At 38.4% G+C, this 19,926-nt stretch overlaps 1 protein-coding gene and 1 pseudogene across 8 annotated transcripts; one reads left to right on the plus strand and one right to left on the minus strand.

Annotated features, from left to right (window-relative positions):
* Nucleotides 1-1,002: 1,002 nt before the first annotated feature.
* Nucleotides 1,003-10,352, plus strand: LOC121768962 (mitochondrial Rho GTPase 1-like). 8 transcript variants are annotated; one of them, XM_042165583.1, is made up of 16 exons: nucleotides 1,003-1,129; nucleotides 1,256-1,482; nucleotides 2,867-2,999; nucleotides 3,113-3,262; nucleotides 3,637-3,813; nucleotides 3,946-4,197; nucleotides 4,515-4,583; nucleotides 5,568-5,623; nucleotides 5,824-5,905; nucleotides 6,656-6,867; nucleotides 6,968-7,037; nucleotides 7,786-7,898; nucleotides 7,994-8,144; nucleotides 8,695-8,885; nucleotides 8,972-9,058; nucleotides 9,953-10,352. In XM_042165583.1, the coding sequence occupies exons 2-15, from the start codon at nucleotides 1,268-1,270 to the stop codon at nucleotides 9,039-9,041; spliced, it is 1,941 nt and encodes a 646-aa protein (XP_042021517.1). In that variant the 5' UTR covers nucleotides 1,003-1,129; nucleotides 1,256-1,267; the 3' UTR covers nucleotides 9,042-9,058; nucleotides 9,953-10,352. The 8 variants fall into 8 exon arrangements, with proteins under 8 accessions (XP_042021517.1, XP_042021514.1, XP_042021516.1 ...); XM_042165580.1 differs by having other exon boundaries at nucleotides 8,695-8,881; XM_042165582.1 differs by lacking the exon at nucleotides 9,953-10,352 and adding an exon at nucleotides 9,214-9,296.
* Nucleotides 10,353-10,741: 389 nt separating this feature from the next.
* LOC121766950 lies at nucleotides 10,742-11,381 on the minus strand (annotated as a pseudogene).
* Between the last annotated feature and the right edge of the window lie 8,545 nt (nucleotides 11,382-19,926).

Here is a 19,926-nt window from a genome sequence, read left to right on the forward strand (position 1 = left end):
GTCTTGGTACTCTTCCGTTGCGCAAATTTAGAACTTTCATTTAGCAAAGACAATTTTTCCATAACTACTCTGATTCAGTATGATTTGTACCCTCAACACATTTCAGACATGTTTCCTTTGATTTAAGCATCCTATGATGAGTTGAGACAGTTTCAGTAAGTTTTAGTCGCGATTTAGCTACACTTTCTTTGACTAGGGAGATGTGGTCGTGACAAAATTTCCTGGGTCAAGCAACATAAGATTCCTAAAACAGCTAGACAACAGAGCATAAGAAAAAAGTAACAGAACATATTTCCCTAAATAACTACCGACAGAAAAAGCTGCAACTAACAAACTAAAACAGATCTGATTCTAACTACCGATTATCTTCATCAAACAAACATGAACTAGAACGAAACAGAGCATAGAAACAAAGCATACTTCAAACCGAACATTAAACGAGACGATTAAGCTAAACATCACCAGATCTAATCTACCAGGTCAAGCAAATCAACAATAGCAGAAAATTCCATGCAGATCCAAAAGTAAGTACTCAGATTTAAACATTAAAGGGGAAATCTACACTAGATCCATCAGATTCGACACCAACAAAAACAGATCTACAACTTCCAACTCCCGATTCAACTCCGAATCAAGCCAACAACCACAAATCAACTCAGATCTCTCCGATCTCAACTTCAAGCGAATATTCAATTGCGAAAAGCATCCAAATCAGTAAAGTAAACACAAAACATCACAAATCAGACGTATAGTGACGAAAACATTTTTTTTGGGCGCGGACAAAAAAACTAGGGCTGTGAAAAAAAAGAGGTTGGGGCTATTGGGACGTCCGCGTTACAGTGGAGACTCAACTTCTTTCGGACATAGATAACTAATTTTTCCGTTTTGATTATTTTAAGGCCCTCGAATACTAGACATCAAATTTAGTGAATTATTATGGGCCATAATTTATAAACTTAGCCCAAAAAAGATACCGAAACCCGACCTAATCATTTGCTAGTTACTACCGGTGCCTATTTGGTGTCATCTCCGCCGTCCGATCAAATCAGAGACGTCATCTCAATTTCGATTTCACCTTAAACCCTCGGCACAGAGAAACCTCTCTCCTCCTGATTTCCCCTTCTCTTAGGTATTCCCACCCCTTTTATTGTCGACTGTTTTTTCTGAATTTGGGGAAGTTCTCAATTAATTGCAATCAGCTTCCTGAGCGTATCTCAGTGTGTTTTTTTTCACTGATTCGATTCCGTGCCTGCAGCGCTGATTGTAAATGGCGGGAGGTGGTGCTCCAGCTGCTGGTGGGGCGGGGAATGGGGTCAGAATTGTTGTTGCCGGCGACGCAAAGACGGGAAAATCGAGTTTGATTGTCACGGCAGCTGCTGAGAACTTTCCGACCAATGTCCCGCCGGTGCTGCCGCCGACGAGGCTCCCCGTGGACTTGTACCCGGAGCGTGTTCCTGTCACCATTATAGATACTTCTTCCAGGTATTGGTGCATCTTTGTTAATGTGTTTTGATTTGGAGGTGACAGAAATTTGGTAATTGCACGTATTCTGGAACTGGCGCGGTGCGAATTAGAATCCGTTTGTGTGTTTGTTGATATCTGTACTTGGAGATTATCAATTTCTATCGCTCTTTTATGCCTAAAATTTCAGCTATTCTTCTGTTCACATGCTGCTTCTGTGTAGGTTGAAGATTATATGCGAATCATGGTGAAAAACTTCACTCTCAATGCATGAATATACGCATTACTAAAATTTGAAATTTCTGTGCTTGTTAATTTGTTTTTGATATTCAACCTCGTGAAACAATTCATCAAATTAGTGTGTTTTGGTGTCTGTGATTGTGATTATGAATATACTACTCCATCCGTCCCTCTATAGTATAGGCGTTTATTTTCGGCACAGGATTTAGGAAATTGTGGTAAAACTGATATAAGTGAAGGGAAAATTAAGTAGGAAAGGAAAAAGGTAGAGAGATGAAGAGAGAATAAAGTAAGAGAGAAGAAATATGTTGTAAAGGAATATGACTCAGCTTTAGAGGGACGAAGGGAGTACTATATATGCACAAATAAGGGAGTATTATATATGCACATTATTTGCTATTTGATACATTCTGTTCAGAATCTCATGACACCAGTGTTGTTAGGGTCGCGGGGCGCACCGGGTCGATGAGGTGAAAATTTGGGTCGCGGGTCAACGAGTCGACGGGGTCGAGAGACCCACAAATCTAGGCTAATTTTTTTGCCTTTTAATATTAAATAAAATAAATATATTGCTCTAATGTTTATAATATATCAAATAATATAAATGTAGACGCAATTCATGTGAATAGAGATAAAGTGGAAAATAGAAATGATCAAAATATCAAAACAGTTCATAAGTCATAACACAATAAATAATTGAAACCATTGTCTGAAAATATCAAAACAAAGGAATATATGAAGGGTGGCAGCAAAAGATCTTTGAATTATTTATTTGTTTAGGAGTGAAGAGGCCGAATTCTAAAGTGTAGAAAGTAGGTTTGAAAAGTTTGATGTGGTGCATGCATATATATAGAGAATCATGATTGAGATAGTCAGAAAACATGTGAGAGATTTGAGAAAATCAGAGATAGCATGTGTTTAGGGCGACCCAGGCGACCCACTCGACCCAGGCCACCCAACGGCGACCCTGTATCTCGATCAACCCACCCATGTTGGGGCGGTGATGGTCTCGACCCAGGCGACCCGGGCGACCCGAACGACATTTTGACAACACTGCATGACACATGCACGGTTTTGCTGCTTATGTATCTTTGACTTATTATTCACGGACTAGTCCTTCTAAGATTATTTTGAGTAATTCTTGTTTCACCTTTTTGGAATGCAGTCCTGAAAATAGGGACAGGCTAGTTGAAGACCTTACAAGGGCTGATGCTGTTGTTCTTACTTATGCGTGTGATAGACCTGAGACTCTTGATAGATTAAGTACTCACTGGCTTTCTGAACTTCGCCGACTAGAGGTGCTGTGATGATTTACTACAACGATTGTTGTTTAAGGTTACTGTTGAGGTGCTGAAATCCATGATTTCTTTGTAATTGTGATGGAATTTTTTGTTCAATTTATCCTTTGTAGGTTAGAGTACCTGTTATCGTGGTGGGTTGCATGCTAGATAAGAGAGGGGATCAACAGCCAGTTAGTCTGGAGCAGGTTATGTCACCTATAATGCAACAGTTCCGGGAGATCGAAACTTGTATTGAATGCTCTGCATTAAACCATATTCAGGTGCAGTTTACTTAGTTTCCAATTAAATATGTGAAGCTGTACCACTTTTTATTTGGTCTGTATACAGATCCTTGGGATCTATAAATGGCATGAATTTCAATCTGTAATAATGTCAGCATCTTCTTTCCTATGGTAACTTTATACAACATATATTTCACCATTCTTGTATAATTACTTTCCTTCAATTTTTGCCTTATTGATTCTGGAAATTCAATCAACTTTAAATCTACTGTTTTATTTCACATCATCCTAGTGTTAGCGGCTATACATGCTTTGACATATTGAATTATCTTAAAGGATTTTGATCCTCTTTGTTTCCATTCCTTGTGGAGTCGGTAGAAGTTTTCTGATTGAATAATAGTTTTGTGTTGCAGATTCCAGAGGTTTTCTACTATGCGCAAAAGGCTGTACTCCATCCAACAGCACCACTATTTGATCAGGAGCAACAAGTTTTGAAACCACGTTGTGTGAGGGCATTAAAAAGGATATTTATACTCTGCGACCATGATAGGGATGGAGCACTCAGTGATGCAGAGTTGAACGATTTTCAGGTTATTTTATCCAAATTACATTTCCTGAATGTTAAATGAGTTTTCTGGTGTACGAAACAAGACTTTCCATGTTGCTCGAATAGTTTCTTCACAATGATCGACAATCTGATAGCCTAAGTAATAAAAATGCAGGTAAAGTGTTTCAATGCACCACTTCAAGCATCGGAAATAGTGGGTGTTAAAAGGGTTGTGCAAGAGAAATTGCGTGAAGGTGTCGATGAGCGTGGACTTACATTGACGGGCTTTCTATTTCTGCATGCTCTTTTCATTGAGAAAGGGAGGCTGGAGACAACATGGACTGTCCTAAGGAAATTTGGGTACAATAATGAGATCAGATTGTCTAATGATCAGTTGCCACCTCCAATAAAGAAATATCCTGACCAGGTAATTTTTCTTGTATAAATAGCTAATAAACTGATATCCTAAAACAATATTCTTTGGAGGACTGCCTGATTTTCGATTTAAACCCATTTTAGTTTTCTGATTGAATTTAGCAGAGCTTCTCTAATGCTGCCTTTTTCATGAAACACTATCCTTCTTGATGTGTGGATGTTCATTTGAAATTGACATATAAATCATGTGGCTAGTTGCAATAATAACTCTTTTCTGTTTGGGTTCTTCCTCCTTTAGGATCGCTTCTACCTTTTACAAGGACAAGTTCTTGTATTTACATATCTAACACCTAATTTTCATGTGTGTAGAGTGTGGAGCTAACTACGGAAGCTATGGAGTTTCTCAGAAAGATTTTCTTCACCTATGATGTTGATTGTGTACGTAAAGTCTCTTCCAGTTGATTTTGTTAGTTCCTTTTGCTTATGTCTTCTTCTTCAATGTGATTACGTTCAAGCTACTTAATTCCATTATGCATCTCCCCATATGAGCACTTTTTACACAAGGTTTCTGTTTCATTTTATTGATTGTAAATTCTAATTGATATCACGAGTCACATTATCTAGTGTACTGGATAAAAAATCTCATAAGATCAGGTGACCAAATTCTGCCGTCCATAGGATCTCTTAATTGGGTAGTCACCCTAGATTTGTTAATTCTAATAAGAATGGGATAGCCAAACACTTTATGTAAGATCTGTTACAGTTTTCTTATCGTATGAAATCCAGAATGCATAAATTTATTCATTGGTACTATTTTCTTAATGAATTGATAATCAGATAACTTCCAGAGTCCAGACATTTGTTTCTATTTTCTTGTCATGGCTCTTAGGAAGAATATACCAAAAATCTCTTGTACTCTATGATGTTTCCATGTTAAACTGAATAGCATACCGTGGCACTTGTCATCAGTATCAACTTGGATGAAAACTGATGTAAAATATTGCTCATTCATATTCAGTTCAATATTGTTGCTGAAATTCTCAATCATGACTCCGTCCTTGCTTGTAGAATACCTTAGTATGAAGCCAGTATTGTTACCTAACCGTGTACTCAGTGACATTAATATCACTTGTTTGATTATTATATTTGTATCGTTACTGGCTCTTAGTAAAATTAGTTCAACTGTAAGATGTTGATGCCTATTTCTTTTAAATTTTTTTTGATGATGTTGCCAATTCCAAGCAATTCCATAAATAATCTATGAAGCAGTTGAATATTCACTCCATTGATTCAATAACATATATTTTACTCCACAATATGCTACTCTTTTTCCTGTATCAAATGCCGATCTATTTCTTTTCCTATTGATTTGTTATCTCTTGAAGTCTCAAAGGCTTAATATTGTTTTTTTATGTTCTCCAGGATGGAGCCCTTCGATCCCATGAGGTTGAAGATTTGTTTTCCACAGCGCCTGAAAAGTAATCTATTTTGTTCTAGATTAATAGATTTGTAGGTTGTTTAGTATGTTAATGTCCTTGTCCAATCGTTTTTGAACTGAATTTAAGCTTTAACTTATCTATTTCCCAAATTAAATGCTTCCCTTTTTGTATCTGACTCTTCCGTTAAAGTAGTTGTATCTTCACTCTTTGCTCATGTTGGTTTACTCCTTGAAATTTAGTCCTTGGAATGAAGCTCCGTATGTGGATGCTGCAGAAAAGACGGCTCTTGGAGGGCTATCCCTTGATGGCTTTTTGTCACTGGTAACTGCTGTGTTTCTTTCTTATAGTCAATCAATTTATGAATTGTTAGTTATCAACAGTGTACAAACTGCTAGTCTCTTCAGCAAACATTCTTTGCAGTTTCACTTGATTGCCAATTACAATTTGCCCTGCTGTCCACTATCTCTAAAACCTTACTGGGTCTTTGTTCTGAATATCAGCTGTGTGCATCAATTATTAAAGAAAACTAGTTTTGCTCTCCCAATAACAACAGCAAATCATTTTTAATACAAATCAAGAAATACGTGCTGTGAATACTGCTTTGCAGAACATTAATATAAATTTGAAACTCTCCATGCTGGCTGGCATGATGCAACAACCTGTCAAAATCAACCAATACACATTATGAATATCAGGAGGTTTTTGGAATTATTATTTTCTCTTTAGGGCGTAGTAGCATGTAGGTAAACAAAATAATTTAATAAATGTTCAAACGTAAAATGTATTTAGTGGTGGAAATAAGTTCCATTTTTGAACATATTCACAAAGAATATCTTTACTGATATGTGCAATATCAAATTAAAAAATTGTTGGCAGGTTGTCGTTTAATCTGTTAAACTTTTTGTTTCGTATAGGTTGCCATGATAACAATTGGGATACATAGGTCTAGATGCCACCCAATTATATTTTTGTCATATTCTTGAGATATTATTGTGATGTGCCGATCTAAGATCATGTTTTGCCTACTAAAATATCTTTTAATGTTTAAACTGAGAATTAAATGTGTTGCAGTGGGCCCTTATGACTCTTTTGGACCCAATTCATAGCGTTGAAACCCTCATATACATAGGATATGGTAGTGATCCGTCATCTGCTATTCGTGTAACTCGAAGACGACGATTAGATCGCAAGAAGCAACAAACAGAAAGAACTGTATATCAGTGTTTTGTTTTTGGACCTAAAGAATCTGGAAAATCTGCTTTGCTTAATACTTTTATTGGAAGGTATGTTTTTCGATATTGACAAGAAAGTATCATTAAATGTGATTTTCTTTCATGTACTTAGATGTTATTCCTGTTCTCTAAAACTCTGCTCATCAAATAGGCCTTTCCCTGAAGAATATGTTCCAACAACTGGCAACAGATATGCTGTAAATGTTATCAATCAACCAGAGGTAAGTTCCCTTGCTCGATTGGTTTATATTGGAGACATGCCAAAGCATAAAAAACCGTGTCACGTGTTATGTTTAAGTTGACAAATATGTATATCCAAGTATATGAAGAAGCAGCTCGCCCAATTATATAGCCTGAGCTCTATCTCACAGCCACACTCGATGTCCCCACTCACACTAACAGTAAGAACAGACAAAATTATATCATGTGTTATGTTGATATCCTTGTTTGATGATTAAGTTAATGGGGAGTTATTTAAAGTTAACAGGTAGTTATTTGAAGTTAATGGGGAGTTCATTTCTGGTTACATCCAATAGTTATTATTGTAGTCCTTATCTTTATTTTCATATTAGTATATAATATAGGTCCCTTGAGGTTTGAGAGGGATGTGAAGTGTTGAGTTTAGTTTAAAGACGGTAATTTTACTGTTGGGCCTTGTTATTGGATTGGCTTCAGAAGAGGATTATCATTGTTCATTTTAGTTCATATATCTGTTTGTGAGTTCTCACTTTTCATGACTGTTGTGTATTGTGCTTCTTATGCGTACATTTTAGCGAGTGCATTCGGTGGAGCCGCCTTTTAATCTGTGTCATATGTTCAGAGTGACCTGAGACCAAACTTATACTAAATCTGTGGCTAACGTGAGAATGACTTTTAATATCTGCTAAATGCAAGATGCTTTGAGTATGAGATGGCTGTGTGTTGCTGAATGCTCCATGTCCTATTTCATATGGAAGAATATGCTTACAGGGACTTAAGAAGACTCTTGTATTGAGAGAAATTCCTGAGGAAGGGGTTAAAGAGTTACTGTCAAAGAAGGATGCTTTGGCTGCATGTGATGTGGCTGTGTTTGTTCATGACAGGTAATTGATTTTCTTCAAACTGTTGCATTGATTTCACTGAGCACTTTATAGAAAAAATACTATTCCTTTTTAACTAATTTTTTATATCAATGTAGCTCTCGTGAACCATCTTGGGAGAAAGCAACTGAGATGCTTGTAGACATTGCAAGTCAAGGGGAAGCCACTGGTTACGAGGTGCCTTGCCTCATTGTTGCTGCCAAGGATGATCTTGACCCATACTTGACAGAAATCCAGGATTCTACTAGGGTACTAATCCTTTATAGTGGGCACATTAGAATATTTTTGTTCAACCCCTGTCCCTTTATCCGGGTGGATTTCATTTGAGTGCCACTGATGAGTCAAGAGTTTTGTTTCTCCTAAAAAACCTTCCAGCTTGAATCCATATATGTGGAATCTATTTCCTGCTAAATTGAGCAAATCTGGTCAGGAGCTTATGAAAATGGAAAGATTTTACCGATTACCATGGATAGCTTGCCTATCAGATTTCTGAACACATTCATTATCTCTGTTTTTGTTTTCAATTCTATTGTGGGTCTGTATCTTACATGCCATTGAAAGAAACTGGTCCACCCATAGAGTTATGGAACTACTACAAAAAGATTGGTAATGTTTGTGCCTCACTTAATATACCATTTAAACTGTACTTCACTTAGCAGTGTCATTGTGTATTTTATATGGTATTTAGGAAGAGCTATGCAATTTACACTTGAAGCTCAACGACTATATTTTATATACATATATTGGCAGTTGTAGTATATGGGGTTTGAAAATCTGACATTGTTGTGAATTCAAACAGGTAAGCCAGGACATGGGGATAGAGGCCCCTATACCTCTCAGCACAAAGCTCGGAGATTTCAGTAACATATTCCATAGGACTGTGAGGGCTGCTGAGCACCCTCACTTGAGCATTCCTGAGACGTCAGCTGGGAAAAGCCGTAAGGAATACCACAGGTTGCTTAACCGCTCCCTAGTGTTCATATCCAGTGAGTATGGACAGCATATTCTGATGAATCTATTTGTATCCATGCATAGTTTATTCAACATAGTATTGAATTTTTCTATTTTTCTTACAGTTGGAGCTGCAGTTGCTGTTGTTGGATTGGGTGTTTACCGGGTTTATTCTGCAAAAAGGAATTCTTCTAGTTAGGGAGGGGACGACGGTGAGTCCTATCTGCAACTCTTCCTCTTTGTGGCCTTGGTGGTTTTTTTTATTTATTTTAATTTTTTAAATATTTTATTTGGAGACAAAGTGAAATGGGTTAGCGCTGGGAATACCTGTTGCTGAAAATTATATGTGGTAACTCTCCACTTGTAGGGGGTTGTATTTTAAGGTTCGGACTCGGAAAAAACAGATGCATTTGAAGAAATTGATGATATTTCCACCTTGGATTTTGTTTACTCTTCTCATTTACTCGAAGCTATAGCTTGCATTGCTAAGGTCCTTTTTGGTATGATCGAGTGAAATGATATTTCTATTTCTATTTCTATATTAGTCTTTCGCTTGGTATATTTTTTCTTTAAGAATCACCATTTTATCCCCTTTGCAAATAGACATTCCTTCCATTTTTACCAAATGAATGATCATTTCTTTCTCATTTCTTTTTTTCATGTTAGTTTTTAATAAAGTTATGCCTATTTCAATTCAATATCCTCAGAATTCTATAACTTTTAAATTTTATAATATTAATATTTTGAAATTTCAAATAATTGAAGAAAACATATTTCAAATACTACGCATACACTTCCACACACCCCTACACTTCTACACACACAATATTAACACACATTGCACTCACAATACAAAAAAAAACATGCACACTTCCACACACATAGCATACTAATACATTTCCATTTTCCACACAATGTACATATAACACACACAACACTCACCCAACATAATTTATACACTAATTTGAAATTTGTAAAAATAAAAATTAAACATATTTTGAGAAATTTTAAAGTATGTTTTAGAAACAAAATATTTCTTACGTTAAATATTTTCTCTGTCCCAACTTAAGTGAGACATTTTCCTTTTTGATACGTTTCAACCTAAGTGAGACGTATAAACTTATCAAAGTGAAGATCGTGCAAGTTAAGTATCGAAAAGTTTGATACTGGACTTGAGGGGAGTGTTGGAATGAAGAAATCAATTACAAGAAACTTTGAAGATGTCTTTTGCAAATTGAGCATCGGATATCCCACTGCTCAATTGTGAGGGGGAGTGTTAGAGAAAGAAAAGATATTAGCTTGGAGATCAAGAAATGTATTAGCTTGGTGGCTAAGAAATACATTATCTTAGTGTTCATGAATACTTAGAGTACAAGCTTTGTGATGCCCTATATAAGGGTGTCATATTATTGAAGAAAATCATCAAGCCATCTATTAAAATGTAGTCTTCAAAATATTGGCAAATTCACCTAAATGAATCGAGCGTACTATTGTGTGTGTGTGACATACTTATTGTCTTCTTCTACTTTATCCATCCCCCACTAATTGGTGCCATTTTTTTTTCCATCCCCAGTGAATTGACACCCTTACTTTTTACTATTTTTGATAATGGGCCCTATATTCTATTAACTCATTTCCACTATATTTCTTATAACCCATTCCAAATCAAACAGTGAAAGTTAAATGGGAACGGATGGAGTATTAATCAGTATGAGTAGCCGTACCAGCCCTACCAGAGGGAAATGTATCTGAGTAGAGAATCTATTTTTGCAGAGAAAGAAATTAGCATTAGTTTGTAAATTACGTACAAATCATATTGATAACCCTATCATTACACACACTAGTATTCAGAAACAAACAATCTAAACAAATACAGAACTAGTTACATACAAAGTTCAGGCAAAGACACAGCCAATCCCATATCTCGTAGTGGGAAAGACAAGAAACAAGCCACTACAAACAATCCCAATCATCGACGGGAAACTCTTCATGACTTCATCCAACTCCTAACTCCTTGGCGTGGCCGGGAAACACACACCTGGTCACCCGATAGTCAGAAAATGCAATGGCAGCGATGACAAGAACAGACATCATTGCATGCACAAAGTCACTGAGGCCGACCCTGAACTTATCGTCCCTGGGCACGTCCACCCTGAGGCCGGACTTGAAAACAGCGAGGCCTCGGGGGGTGACGAAGCCGTAGTAGACCTTGCCGTCTGGACCCTTGAAGGAGTCGGTGAAGTGGAAGAAGAAGCAGGAGAGGCCGCAGAGGGCGTAGATCATGTGAGTCTTGACGGGAGAGCACTCGCCGTTGGCGTAGATGGAGGGAAGGACCATCTCGAAGGTCAGAAGGGTGCCTGTTGGGAGGAAGTTGGCGAGGAGGGAGGTTTTGGAGAGGGTTCTCTGCACGCCGTTGGACATTGCTCGCCGCTTGGGACCGCCGTCTCGCCGCTTGGGACCGCCTGGTGGGTACGGCGGGGGTGGTGGTTGGCTGTAGATTCTGATGCCGATCCTTTCTGACGCTGATTTCTCCATTTTTGGGTTCAGTTTGAAGAGAAGAGATTTTGGGTGATGGATGGGAACATGTTTTGTGTCACGAAGACTTACCATAAATCAAGAAGGCAATTAGTGCATAATTGATACTCATTTAATAGGATTGATACATAATTACATTGTCTAGGAATAGATTATTCCCTACCATATGAGAATGTAAAAGTGGCCCTATATCAAGGCTCCCTATCGAATGATTCAACACACAAGAAATATTACAATCTTTCAATCTTTCAATATGGTATCACGAGCGGGTAAGGATTCAGAAAATCATCATCATCATCCCTAAACCTTTCCCAACCCTTTGGCAAAATCAGCAAGCATGTCGAACACGGAGGAAGTCAACTCCGGCGACATTAGAACCCAAGCCACGGAAATATCCACCCAAAATATGATGGTGTTTCCACCGAAACTAGCCGCACAATTCGCGGAGTTCCTAAAACAAACCAGCCTCAAATCAACCAGTGAACCAACCAAGGAAAACGCACCACCACCATACCACCCTCATCACCCAGAATCATTGGGTGAGATCACAGTCAAGCCGAAACTAAACGGAGAAAACTATCCTCTCTGGTCAAATCTGATGGATCGAGGAATCGGGGGAAAGGGGTTGTCGTCTCACATAGATGGAGTTACAAACCCCCCTGCCCGAACCGATCCATTCTTTCCGAAGTGGCAACAACGCGATCACTGCGTATTCAATTGGATAATCAACAACATAGAGACAGACCTGATCAATGAAGTATCGCAATATGAGACGGCGTATGACATGTGGGAAGGTCTCGCCATTACATATGGCAGCGGGGGCGACCCACTCCAAATTTAAGACCTACACCGACAAACAAACACAGTCAGACAAGATGGAGCATCGCTCGAAGCCATATGGAATAAGTTCCAAGGACTATGGATATCAATTGATCGACGAGAATTGAAGCCGATGGACAAGCAGACACTACGCCTCTATCAATTTCTCACCGGATTAGACGATAAGTATGATGCAATCAAGAAGGAGATAATCAGGCGCGACCCTTTACCAACGGTGCGCGAAGCTAACGGAATAGTTCGCCGAGAATCAAACAACGATGCCATACTCGGAGTCGGATCTGGAGGAACCGGGAAAGACGAAATAGGCTCTGGCCACGCTGTCATCGACCGTGGACGCCCAACTCAGCCACCAACCACCGCCAATCGACCATGGAACAGGCGCTCCGACGAGGATAAAAGCCGGCTAACGTGCTCACACTGCGGCGGAAAAAGGCATACCAAGGATGGGTGCTTCCACCTCATCGGATTCCCCGACTGGTGGGACGATATGAAAAAGGCAAGGGCGGTGCGAGCGCTGAACAGAAATGGCGGTGGTCGAGCGGCGATTGCGATTGCTGACCGGGCTGCCGACACCGGAAATCCGGCGGGTAGCACCGACACAGCAGGCCGGGAGACAGAGGAAGGAGGAGCGGTCCACACCACCGACGAACCAGCCAAGGCAGCGGCGGCTAGGGTTGTTTGGGAAGGAGGTAGTATTTTGTGCAATTTAATCTCAAATGTTTCCGAAATCGCAAATCTGCCCCAGAATTCCTATAAATGTCGCCTAGAACCAACCAACTCCCAGTATTCACGATTCAACTCCCGAAAAGATTGGAAACCCCAAATACACCCACATACTTCTGGAAATTGTCTAAATACACCCACTAGCTCTTGTGTTTTCGCAAGAACACCCTCAAATTACCTAGAATTGGAAATTAACCCCAACATCCCTTGCCACAATAAATTCCAAGCCCTTGCACATTCATCACTATCTGAAAAACGACATACAGAGCATGAATGGATCTTTGACTGTGGTGCTACTGATACTATGTCTTATGAACTTACTGATTTTACTAATATCTCTGCTCCACATAAGAAATATGTTCAGACAGCAAATGGGAGTATAATTCCAGTCTAGGGGACAGGCACAATCAAGATCACTCCAACATTGCATATCTCGAATTTCCTATATGTGCCGTTATTAGCACACAAACTACTCTCAGTTAGTCATGTAACTAGAGAATTAAAGTGTAAACTTCTAATGGAGCCCGATTTGTGTGTCTTACAGGATATCAAGACGGGGATGACAGTTGGGCATGGCACTGAACAACAAGGACTGTATTATGTGGACAAGATGGCCCAACCCGGTACTGCGATGCTGACTCACGGAACAACAGAATCACAGGGTTGGCTTTGGCATCGCCGGTTAGGACATCCCTCCATAAGATACATGCGTATGCTTTTTCCCGACTTAGCCAGTACTCAATTTTCTTTCAATTGTGATACTTGTTTTTTTGCTAAGAGCCATAGACACTCATATAAGCTCAATAATTCTCGTGTGGACACCACATTTTCCTTGGTTCACTCTGATGTCTGGGGCCCAGCACCCGTTTTGGGTAGCCTTGGATTTAAGTATTTTTTGTTATTTATCGATGATTGCACACGTTTAACATGGGTATATTTTTTGAAATCTAAATCTGATGTTTTCGAGAAGTTTACTTTGTTCTACAATATGGTGCACACCCAGTATAACAAAAAAATCAAAATCCTTAGGTCCGATAATGGGGGGAAATTTGTGAACTAAAAAATGCAACAGTTTTGTTCTGAGAGAGGTTTAGTTCATCAAACTACGTGTCCACACACTCCCGAGCAAAATGGGGCCGCTGAGCGGAAAAACAGGAAAATCCTAGAAATGACTAGAGCCCTTCTAATCGATTCACACGTACCCAAAACCTTTTGGCCTGAGGCAGTAGCCACATCAGTATACCTACTAAATCGGTTACCTACCCATATCCTAAACTTTAAAACTCCCTTCGACGTCTTCTCTACGCAAAGTCAAATACCACCACCTCTTACCCTTAAACCCAAAATTTTCGGGTGCTCTGTTTTTGTCCACATACCTAAACACGACAGAACAAAATTTTCTCCATGCTCCATTAAGTGTGTCTTCGTGGGTTATGGGAAGGATCAGAAAGGGTATCGATGCTACGATCCAAAAACCAAACGCCTCTATGTTACCATGAACTGTGATTTCGTGGAAAACGAATATTTCTATAACCAACCTAGCGGTCAGGGGGAGGAAAAGGGTTCTGAACCCGTTAGTGACCCGCTAATTTGGTTCCCAAGCCCAAATCCAGATAACCCACTTACTCCAGACCACACACTCTCCCTGATGCCATTACCAAGGCCTGTGACAGAAGATGGTCCAACAGACGATGCGAGCTGCGGTACTACCGGGCCGTCTTCATCCCATGATACACCAATGAACTAGTCTAATTGTCAGACTCGTCTACGATTCCTGAGGTTAGTAATCCTGAGAAAGATTCCACCTCTCAACTTAATACTAACCATGGGAGACAGGAAAATGAGCCAAACGAAGAGCCAGGAGTGAGTGGCAGATCGTTCGAACTACCACCAAGGAGCACAAGAGGTGTACCTCCAAAGAGATACTCACCAGACTAGAAGGGACGCAAAATAAAGTACTCTATGGCAAACCTCTCCGTTGGACACCTAACTGAGATGGCTCGAGCTTTTGAAGTGGCCTTGTATGAAGAGGATCTCCCACGATCGGCTGAAGAGGCAATGAAACATCAGCACTGGCAAGAGGCGATGAAAAAGGAGATGGATGCACTTCTCAGAAACAACACCTGGGAAAAATGCAGTCTACCAGACGGAAAGAGACCAGTAGGATGCCGATGGGTATTCACCATCAAATGACGAGCAGACGGATCTATCGAGAGGTACAAGGCAAGGTTGGTGGCAAAAGGATACACTCAAACCTATGGAATAGACTACGGGGAAACCTTCTCCCCAGTGGCAAAAATGAACACAGTCAGAACCTTACTTTCAGTTGCGGCCTGCAAGGATTGGAAGCTGCATCAGTTTGACATGACAAATGCCTTCCTACACGGAGAGTTGAAGAAAGATGAAGAAGTGTACATGGAAGTCCCTCCAGGATACTCGAACGAATTTGGAAAAGGACGGGTGTGCAGACTAAAGAAGACTCTTTATGGGCTAAAACAGTCACCCAGAGTATGGTTTGGGAGATTCTCACAAGCCATGAACAAGTATGGTTACTCCCAAAGCCAATCAGACCACACATTATTCATTAAAAGAAGGGGTGACCGAATAGCTTGTCTAATCATCTATGTGGATGATATGATCATAACCGGGAATGATGAAGAAGAAATAGAGGACTTGAAGAAACACTTATTCCAAGAATTCGAGATGAAAGATCTGGGGGCTCTCAAATATTTCTTAGGAATTGAAGTGCTTCGATCCAGAGAGGGGATATTCCTAAGACAAAAGAAATATGTGCTGGATCTCCTCGCAGAACCGGACTCCTCGACTGCAAGCCTGCAAATATACCACTTATGGTAAACCAAGGCTTAAAGTTTGAAGACGGAGTTAAACTCGCCAATCGAGAAGAATACCAGCGTCTAGTCGGCAAGCTAATATATCTCGCCCATACAAGACCAGACATATCCTATGCAGTGGGAGTTATAAGCCAGTTCATGCATACACCTCAAGAACATCACATGGATGTAGCACTAAGGGTGGTCCGTTATCTGAAGAGGACTGCAGGTTATGGGGTATTGCTAAGGAAGAATGATGATCTTGAAGTAGATGGATTCACAGACGCTGACTGGGCAAGCAACCCGATAGACAGAAAATCTACGGGAGGATACTTTACCTTTGTTGGAGGAAATTTGGTCACTTGAAAAAGCAAAAAACAGAAGGTAGTAGCCTTATCAAGTGCTGAAGCCGAATTTCGAGGGATCAAAAGTGGTCTAACAGAGATCATGCGGCTAAGACGTTTGCTCACTGAAATTGGTCTTCCTCCCAAAAGAAGAAGTCAATTATTCTGCGACAACAAGGCTGCTATAAGCATCTCTGAGAATCCGGTCCAACATGACAGAACTAAGCACGTAGAAGTGGACCGTCACTTTATCAAGGAGAAAATCGAAGGAGGGATCATAGAGTTTCCATTTGTCAGATCAGAAGACCAGCTCGCAGATATTCTCACCAAGGCAATAAATCCTAAGATGTTCAAAGAAGTCTTGAGCAAGTTAAGCATCGGAGATGCCGTTGCTCAACTTGAGGGGGAGTGTCACGAAGACTTACCATAAATCAAGAAGGCAATTAGTGCATAATTGATACTCATTTAATAGGATTGATACATAATTACATTGTCTAGGAATAGATTATTCCCTACCATATGAGAATGTAAAAGTGGCCCTATATCAAGGCTCCCTATCGAATGATTCAACACACAAGAAATATTACAATCTTTCAATCTTTCAATATTTTGGAATTAAATGAAGAGCGGTTTATTAAATTCAAATAAGTTTAACCGCTAAATACCATCCAATAACTACATAATTACTCGACCCAAAAATACTACCGCTGCTAATTCAATTTAAAATTAAAATGAAAACTAAAAATCATATTTATCCATTAGATATTGTGATTCGTATATTGACAACCATGCCCGACAGGCTAAAGTTGAATCTGCTTTTAAATCTAAGGGTCATCATTGGTGTTAGGTTGTCATTTTAATTTAGATTGTAATTTTAGTACAATCATATGATATAAAATATTACTCCCTCCGTACACTATTAAAGAGTCCTTTTGACTCGGCATAAGTAATAAAAAATTATTTAACTTTGTGAAGAAAAGTAAAAGGACAAAGTGAGTGGAATGTGAGATCCATTTAAAGTACTCCCTCCGTCCGTGAAATGTTGTCCAGTTTTGCCATTTCGGTTCGTCCGCGGAATATTGTCCACTTTACTTTTTTTCCATTTTTGGTAAATGGTCCTCACTTTCCACTAACTCATTACACTCTCATTCTATTTTAAAACCAATATATAAATGTGGGACCTACATTCCACCAACTTTTTCCACTAACTTTTTTCACCTTTCTTAAAATCTGTGCCGAGTCAAACATGGACAATATTTTGTAGACGGAGGGAGTATTAGTTTTATATTGGATTGTATGTTTTAAAAGTTGGTGGAATGTCGGGTCTGCATACTAAGAGTGGAATAAAACAAATGGTTTCATAAATCATGAACAACCCAAAATGATAAAATGATTCTTTGAATAGTGGACAAAGGGAATATCAATTTTTTATATGAACATATGTAATTCAAGAGTCCCAATATATGTAAATCCACTCTTTATTGCAGAACCGCAGAATATACCAAATTAGGGTTTTTAGATCTAGTTTTTTATGGATGAGATGCACAAATGTATAAATTTTTTTCGCCTTCATCCGAGCCTATTTTACTTCAGGCCAAGGAAAATAAGTCATAACATATTAGGAGGATTTAACTTCATTCCAGAATATATTACTTCATTCCAGTACGTACAGGCGGTTTCACCATCGCGTACCGTTCTTTCTCTCTGCAATGGCTATCACCGCCACCACGACGCTGACAATAAAATAGAATGATAGCCTAATTGAATGGTGTAATAACCACATGGAATGATGTAATAAACCATTTGAATGTAGTTTTATATTGGATTGTCTGTTTTAAAAGTTGGTGGAATGTGGGGTCCGCATACTAAAAAGTGGAATAAAATAAATGTTTTCATAAATCGTGAACAACCCAAAATGACAAAATGATTCTTTGAATAGTGGACAAAGGGAATATCAATTTTTTATATGAACATATGTAATTCAAGAGTCCCATTATATGCAAATTCACTCTTTATTGCAGAACCGCAGAATATACCAAATTAGAGTTTTTAGATCTAGTTTTTTATGGATGAAACGTGCAAATGTGTAAATTATTTTCTCCTTCATCCGAGCCTATTTTACTTCAGGCTAGAACAAATAAGTCATAACATATTAGGAGGATTTAACTTCATTCCATAATATATTACTTCATTCTAGTAGGTTTTTACTTTATTCCAGTACGTACAGGCGGTTTCGCCGTCGCGTACCGGTCTTTCTCTCTGCAATGTCTATCACGGCCGCCATGACGCTGACAATAAAATGGAATGATAGCCTAATTGAATGGTGTAATAACCACATGGAATGATGTAATAAACCATTTGAATGTAGTATGTGTAGAAGCATTTGAAGTCCTACTGAAATGAAGTAAAAATCTTGTTCAATGAAGTAATAAAGTTTTTGAATGACGTAATAAACCTACTGGAATGAATTGTATTTTTTAAAAGTGAATAAAGTAAAAACTCAGTTCAATGAATTCGAATGAAGCATGTGTTGAATCATTTCAAAACTTACTGGAAGTAAGTAAAAACATGATATAGTTTCAAGGTACGTAGCAGAATGAAGTAATAAACCTACTACAATGAAGTAAAATGAGATTGTAATATAGACCGAAATAATTTATACATCAGCGCATCTCATCAAAAAACTAGATTTAATGGCCCTAATTTGATCTCTAGTTCGGCCTTTAAAATTAGTTCGACAATTAATACAACTCTTAAATGATCAAACTAGTTAGGTTCCTCCTAATTACTCTTTGATTTGATATATTTATAATAAAAATATTTTAAATTAAGAGAATTAAAGTGTAAAATAGTTTTAAGAGTGAAAAAGTGATAACTGTCTGTCAGATTTATTTTCGAATTTTACCACGAAAGCGATATTTTTGTAACTATCGACTAATAAATTGATTGATTCATAATTATTAGTTTAAAGATTTATACTAGGGGATCACGACCATATACATATCTATCTATATACTCCCTCCATCCACTAATATAAGGCCATGTTTAACCAGACGCGAGTTTAACCGGACACGGGTTTTATTCATTTTAATGAGAAAAAATTATTTTAGTTGCATTGTGTTTATAATTTATTTTGAATAAAAGAATCCAAATATTGCATTGTACTCTGTCCGCGAATATGAGTCCCGTTTTTCCATTTTAGTCCGTCCGCAAATAGGAGTCTCGGTTCACTTTTACTATAAATGGTAATAGGGTACTACCTTCCACTCATATTTCATTTAAAACTAATATTACAAGTGAGACTCATATTCCACTAACTTTTTTCCACCATCTTTTCTTCACATTAATTAAAATCCGTGCCGCCAAATAATGGGACTCCTAATAGCGGGCGGAGGGAGGAGTAGAATAAATGGTTATTATGTCATCACTAAAGGATCGCTTACCCAGTTTTTTGCAGAAATAAATTGATATTCATTATCTAGCGTGAAAAGTTGTGGTATCAAACCTAAAATCATCTTGGGATGACGAATGATAATGGTGTGGTTTGTAACATTGAAATGATCCGCAATGAGATAAGTCTTGATTACTTAAATACGATATCTCAACAATTATTATTTCTAAATTAAAGTTTGTAACATTGAGAATACATAATTAATTTTCTATTGCTTTGATTTGTCCGAAGATTTTTCGTTTCCCAACTAAATTATGTCCGGATTAATATTCCCTCCGTCTCATAATAAATGTCGCACTTTTCTTTTTAGTTTGCCCCATAAAAGATATCACATTTTCTATTTTGAAAAAAGTTTT

The sequence above is a fragment of the Salvia splendens genome, chromosome 15 (assembly GCF_004379255.2).
Source record: "Salvia splendens isolate huo1 chromosome 15, SspV2, whole genome shotgun sequence".
NCBI lineage: Eukaryota > Viridiplantae > Streptophyta > Magnoliopsida > Lamiales > Lamiaceae > Salvia > Salvia splendens.

Coding starts and splice junctions, on each gene's coding strand:
- LOC121768962 (XM_042165583.1), top strand. CDS start 1,268: ATGGCGGGAGGTGGTGCTCCAGCTGCTGGTGGGGCGGGGAATGGGGTC. Junction 3,814..3,945: donor CAGAGTTGAACGATTTTCAG/GTTATTTTATCC, acceptor ATAAAAATGCAG/GTAAAGTGTTTCAATGCACC. Junction 7,038..7,785: donor ATGTTATCAATCAACCAGAG/GTAAGTTCCCTT, acceptor ATATGCTTACAG/GGACTTAAGAAGACTCTTGT.